At 43.2% G+C, this 6,875-nt stretch overlaps 1 protein-coding gene across 1 annotated transcript in view; it reads left to right on the top strand.

Moving 5' to 3' along the window:
• Positions 1 to 5,327, top strand: part of LOC306927347 (uncharacterized protein) — a gene marked incomplete at both ends in the record, with an annotated part of 8,596 nt that extends 3,269 nt beyond the window's left edge. The window contains 4 exons of the mRNA XM_079507058.1: positions 1,939 to 2,277; positions 2,517 to 2,611; positions 4,006 to 4,173; positions 5,160 to 5,327. Of these exons, the coding sequence (XP_079363184.1) occupies positions 1,939 to 2,277; positions 2,517 to 2,611; positions 4,006 to 4,173; positions 5,160 to 5,327 (770 nt within the window). The remainder of the gene's footprint in view (positions 1 to 1,938; positions 2,278 to 2,516; positions 2,612 to 4,005; positions 4,174 to 5,159) is intronic.
• Between the last annotated feature and the right edge of the window lie 1,548 nt (positions 5,328 to 6,875).

Raw genomic sequence — 6,875 nt, 5'->3', positions numbered from 1 at the left:
GTAACATCTATCTATCTATCTATCTATCTATCTATCTATCTATCTATCTATCTATCTATCTATCTATCTATCTATCTATCTATCTATCTATCTATCTATCTATCTATCTATCTATCTATCTATCTTGACTTAAAAAGACTGCATAGCCTACCTCTAAGACATGCTTTCAGTAAAGCTGCCTCCTGCATTATGTGCAAATTCAAAACAGGTGTGATAGGACTTTTCTGTTTGGATGTATGGGCTGTCAATCAGATAGGACTTTTCTGTTTGGATGTATGGGCTGTCAATCAGATAGGACTTTTCTGTTTGGATGTATGGGCTGTCAATCAGATAGGACTTTTCTGATTGGATGTATGGGCTGTCAATCAGATAGGACTTTTCTGATTGGATGTATGTAGTGTCAATGGGAAGTTGCAGCTGTCGTTGCCACCCTGCCATTATCTTAATGTCAACATGGCCGCGGTCTGCATTAGGTCTATTATCTTAATGTCCACATGGTCTGCATTAGGTCTATTATCTTAATGTCAACATGGCCTGCATTAGGTCTATTATCTTAATGTCCACATGGTCTGCATTAGGTCTATTATCTTAATGTCAACATGGTCTGCATTAGGTCTATTATCTTAATGTCAATATGGTCTGCATTAGGTCTATTATCTTAATGTCAACATGGTCTGCATTATGGTCTATTATCTTAATGTCAACATGGTCTGCATTAGGTCTATTATCTTAATGTCAACATGGTCTGCATTAGGTCTATTATCTTAATGTCAATATGGTCTGCATTAGGTCTATTATCTTAATGTCAACATGGTCTGCATTAGGTCTATTATCTTAATATCAACATGGCCTGCATTAGGTCTATTATCTTAATGTCAACATGGTCTGCATTAGGTCTATTATCTTAATGTCAACATGGTCTGCATTAGGTCTATTATCTTAATGTCAACATGGTCTGCATTAGGTCTATTATCTTAATGTCAACATGGTCTGCATTAGGTCTATTATCTTAATGTCAACATGGTCTGCATTAGGTCTATTATCTTAATGTCAATATGGTCTGCATTAGGTCTATTATCTTAATGTCAACATGGTCTGCATTATGGTCTATTATCTTAATGTCAACATGGTCTGCATTAGGTCTATTATCTTAATGTCAACATGGCCTGCATTAGGTCTATTATCTTAATGTCAACATGGCCTGCATTAGGTCTATTATCTTAATGTCAACATGGCCTGCATTAGGTCTATTATCTTAATGTCAACATGGTCTGCATTAGGTCTATTATCTTAATGTCAACATGGTCTGCATTAGGTCTATTATCTTAATGTCAACATGGCCTGCATTAGGTCTATTATCTTAATGTCAACATGGTCTGCATTAGGTCTATTATCTTAATGTCAACATGGTCTGCATTAGGTCTATTATCTTAATGTCAACATGGCCTGCATTAGGTCTATTATCTTAATGTCAACATGGCCTGCATTAGGTCTATTATCTTAATGTCAACATGGCCTGCATTAGGTCTATTATCTTAATGTCAACATGGTCTGCATTAGGTCTATTATCTTAATGTCAACATGGTCTGCATTAGGTCTATTCAGCCTCCTTTGACTAGGCTTCCACCTCTTGGTTCATCCCAACGTCACTTAAGACTGAGCTTCAAACCTCCCGAAACAAACACATTTGACTAAATTATAGGGCACATTGTGTTTTATTTTGTTGTTATTTTTCATGTCATGTCTGAATTGATTGCGTAGGACGTGAATGGAAACAAGACCGCAAGGACTTTTTTGTTGGTGCCATCCCTTTTGGAATAAGTGTTTGACTGTACTATGTTGTTGTTGTTTTTTCCCATTTATGTCTAATTAACTAATCAATCAATCAATCAATCAATCAATCAAAGGTAATAACCAATCACCTCTGTCTTTTTACAGTGCTGTTACTGCTGTTTGAGCCAATCCTCAGCGTCTCCTGTCTCATGAAGGGGGTTTCCGAGGGCCAGCATCAGGGGCTGTGGGTGATGGAGGGGTTCAACTTCTCCATGGACTGCTCCGTCCGGCCACAGTACCCAGGAGGCTCCTTCCAGCTCACCTTCACTGGACCCAATGCCACACACAGCTACACCCAGACAGCTGTCAATCACTCTGCACACTTCCTGTTTCCTGCTGCCGACCACGCCCACCACCAAGGAAACTACAGCTGTGTTTATCACGCCACTGTGTTCGGCCATGACTTCACCTCCGAGAGCCACTTCCTCTCTCTGACTGTAGAAGGTAACATCTATCTATCTATCTATCTATCTATCTATCTATCTATCTATCTATCTATCTATCTATCTATCTATCTATCTATCTATCTATCTATCTATCTATCTATCTATCTATCTATCTACCTACCTACCTACCTACCTACCTATCTATCTATCTATCTATCTATCTATCTATCTAAGTCATGTGAGGTTGTTTCCTACATGATGTAATGTATTATTAATCATCATATTTCTCTCCCACAGCCTCTCCTCTGAAGGAGAGAGTCATCAGAATGACGGTGGCGATGATCATTCTGTTTGGACAGTTCATCTTCCAGTATTTCTTCTGGAAGAGGAGGGTAAATATACTCGTCTTTTATTAAACCACAATCCTTAACCCTAGAACACTAAACCCTTTCACCCTAGAGCCTAGAACACTAAACCCTTTCACCCTAGAACACTAAACCCTTTCACCGTAGAACACTAAACCCTTTCACCCTAGAGCCTAGAACACTAACCCCTTTCACCCTAGAACACTAAACCCTTTCACCCTAGAGCCTAGAACACTAAACCCTTTCACCCTAGAGCACTAAACCCTTTCACCCTAGAGCCTAGAACACTAACCCCTTTCACCCTAGAACACTAAACCCTTTCACCCTAGAGCCTAGAACACTAAACCCTTTCACCCTAGAACACTAAACCCTTTCACCCTAGAACACTAAACCCTTTCACCCTAGAGCCTAGAACACTAACCCCTTTCACCCTAGAACACTAAACCCTTTCACCCTAGAGCCTAGAGCACTAAACCCTTTCACCCTAGAACACTAAACCCTTTCACCCTAGAGCCTAGAGCACTAAACCCTTTCACCCTAGAGCCTAGAACACTAAACCCTTTCACCCTAGAGCCTAGAGCACTAAACCCTTTCACCCTAGAGCCTAGAACACTAAACCCTTTCACCCTAGAGCCTAGAACACTAAACCCTTTCACCCTAGAACACTAAACCCTTTCACCCTAGAACACTAAACCCTTTCACCCTAGAGCCTAGAACACTAAACCCTTTCACCCTAGAGCCTAGAACACTAAACCCTTTCACCCTAGAACACTAAACCCTTTCACCATAGAACACTAAACCCTTTCACCATAGAACACTAAACCCTTTCACCCTAGAACACTAAACCCTTTCACCATATAACACTAAACCCTTTCACCCTAGAGCCTAGAACACTAAACCCTTTCACCCTAGAGCCTAGAACACTAAACCCTTTCACCCTAGAGCCTAGAACACTAAACCCTTTCACCCTAGAACACTAAACCCTTTCACCCTAGAGCCTAGAACACTAAACCCTTTCACCCTAGAGCCTAGAACACTAAACCCTTTCACCCTAGAACACTAAACCCTTTCACCATAGAACACTAAACCCTTTCACCCTAGAGCCTAGAACACTAAACCCTTTCACCCTAGAGCCTAGAACACTAAACCCTTTCACCCTAGAACACTAAACCCTTTCACCCTAGAACACTAAACCCTTTCACCCTAGAGCCTAGAACACTAAACCCTTTCACCCTAGAGCCTAGAACGCTAAACCCTTTCACCCTAGAGCCTAGAACACTAAACCCTTTCACCCTAGAGCCTAGAACACTAAACCCTTTCACCCTAGAGCCTAGAACGCTAAACCCTTTCACCCTAGAACACTAAACCCTTTCACCCTAGAGCCTAGAACGCTAAACCCTGCTGCTGTTGTGTGTCTCCAGGCCACCAGGGGGCAGCGTGTAGACTTGGAGAACGTGGAGATGCATTACGTTAACGTGGCGGCTTCCAGCGCTGACGCCAGACTCAGTGAAGATGATGAAGGAGACTACGAGGAGCCAGACGAAGAAGAAGAAGACGGCTACGAGGAGCCAGACGAGCTTCTGGAATGGGTAAATATACTCGTCTTTTATTAAACTACAATCCTTAACCCTAGAACACTAAACCCTTTCACCCTAGAGCCTAGAACACTAAACCCTTTCACCCTAGAACACTAAACCCTTTCACCCTAGAACACTAAACCCTTTCACCCTAGAGCCTAGAACACTAACCCCTTTCACCCTAGAACACTAAACCCTTTCACCCTAGAGCCTAGAACACTAAACCCTTTCACCCTAGAGCACTAAACCCTTTCACCCTAGAGCCTAGAACACTAACCCCTTTCACCCTAGAACACTAAACCCTTTCACCCTAGAGCCTAGAACACTAAACCCTTTCACCCTAGAACAATAAACCCTTTCACCCTAGAACACTAAACCCTTTCACCCTAGAGCCTAGAACACTAACCCCTTTCACCCTAGAACACTAAACCCTTTCACCCTAGAGCCTAGAGCACTAAACCATTTCACCCTAGAACACTAAACCCTTTCACCCTAGAGCCTAGAGCACTAAACCCTTTCACCCTAGAGCCTAGAACACTAAACCCTTTCACCCTAGAGCCCAGAGCACTAAACCCTTTCACCCTAGAGCCTAGAACACTAAACCCTTTCACCCTAGAGCCTAGAACACTAAACCCTTTCACCCTAGAGCACTAAACCCTTTCACCCTAGAGCCTAGAACACTAACCCCTTTCACCCTAGAACACTAAACCCTTTCACCCTAGAGCCTAGAACACCAAACCCTTTCACCCTAGAACAATAAACCCTTTCACCCTAGAACACTAAACCCTTTCACCCTAGAGCCTAGAACACTAACCCCTTTCACCCTAGAACACTAAACCCTTTCACCCTAGAGCCTAGAGCACTAAACCCTTTCACCCTAGAACATTAAACCCTTTCACCCTAGAGCCTAGAACGCTAAACCCTTTCACCCTAGAACACTAAACCCTTTCACCCTAGAGCCTAGAACGCTAAACCCTGCTGCTATTGTGTGTCTCCAGGCCACCAGGGGGCAGCGTGTAGACTTGGAGAACGTGGAGATGCATTACGTTAACGTGGCGGCTTCCAGCGCTGACGCCAGACTCAGTGAAGATGATGAAGGAGACTACGAGGAGCCAGACGAAGAAGAAGAAGACGGCTACGAGGAGCCAGACGAGCTTCTGGAATGATCTGAAACGGGGTGGCGGTGGCTCAGGGGTAGAGTGGCCACTAGGGGGCGGCGGTGGCTCAGGGGTAGAGTGGCCGGATGGTAACCGTAAGGTTGCCAGTTCGAACTCTGTGGGCTCCCCCAGAGTTGGTGTTGAAGTGTCCTTGAGCAAGACTCTGAACCCCTAATTGCTCCTGATGTGCAGGTTGGTGCCTTGCATGGTTTCCTCCACCATCGGTGTGTGAATGTGTGTGTGAATGGGTGAATGTAATGCACATCTACAGTATGTAAAGCGCCTTGGATAAAGGCGCTATATATATATATATATAAATATGCACCATTTACTATTTAAAACAATATGTCACCATTTTTGTCCACTCACTCTGTTGTTGCGTTCACACGGGCAGATGAAACAATGCAGTCTACCGTTCATTGTCAATGTAATCTATGCAGCGCCATGACGTTGCACAGATAGTCTACCATTCATTGTCAATGGAAGCCAACGACAGACCGGGGGGGGGTTCCAAACCACCCAAATCACTGAATGCTCCTATAACGTACAACAGTATTGACATCAACACATTCTTAAAGCAGCTACCAAAGTAAAAGCTCTGGATGTTTTCATTCTTAAAGCAGCTACCAAAGTAAAAGCTCTGGATGTTTTCATTCTTAAAGCAGCTACCAAAGTCAAAGCTCTGGATGTTTTCATTCTTAAAGCAGCTACCAAAGTAAAAGCTCTGGATGTTTTCATTCTTAAAGCAGCTACCAAAGTAAAAGCTCTGGATGTTTTCATTCTTAAAGCAGCTACCAAAGTAAAAGCTCTGGATGTTTTCATTCTTAAAGCAGCTACCAAAGTAAAAGCTCTGGATGTTTTCAAACTGGCATCACAACATTCTTAGAGCAGCTACCAAAATAAAAGCTCTGGGTGTTTTCAAACTGTTTTGGAAACAGCAGACATGATAACAAAGATCTGCTATTATTGAAGAGATATACAATATGAATTGGTTAATGTATGTTTGGTAAGTATTGTAATATTGATATACTCAATAACCTACCTCCTAACCTACATCTAAATTATGTAAAAAAAGAAAAAAAGAAAAAGAAAAAACTAAAAAAATATCACACTGAATATAACCTACCGGTATGTATCTATGTAATCTACTATAATCTACTGTAATCTACTGTAATCTACTGTAATCTACTATATGCCATATTCAGGTTCATACATGCATATATGTGGATGAATAGGAAATATATGTCTCTATATAGCTTATGCCATTTATATTTCCATGTATGGGGGGGGGTGCGTCGGGAGGTAACAGGGGTGCATGGGGGGGGGGGGCGTCGGGATGTAACAGGGGGTGCATGGGCGGGGGGGTGTCGGGAGGTAACAGGGGGTGCATGGGCGGGGGGGTGTTGGGAGGTAACGGGTGCATGGGGTGGGGGGGGTGCGTCGGGATGTAACAGGGGGTGCATGGGGGGGGGGTGTCGGGAGGTAACAGGGGGTGCATTGGGGGGGGGGGGGGGGGGTGCATGGTCAAAAAGGTTCGGGAACCGCTGTGTTAACTCA

This window comes from Electrona antarctica (assembly GCF_951216825.1).
Source record: "Electrona antarctica genome assembly, chromosome: 7".
Classification (NCBI taxonomy): Eukaryota; Metazoa; Chordata; class Actinopteri; order Myctophiformes; family Myctophidae; genus Electrona; species Electrona antarctica.
Note: the sequence above shows the minus strand (reverse complement) of the source record. Positions and strands in the feature narration are given on the sequence as shown.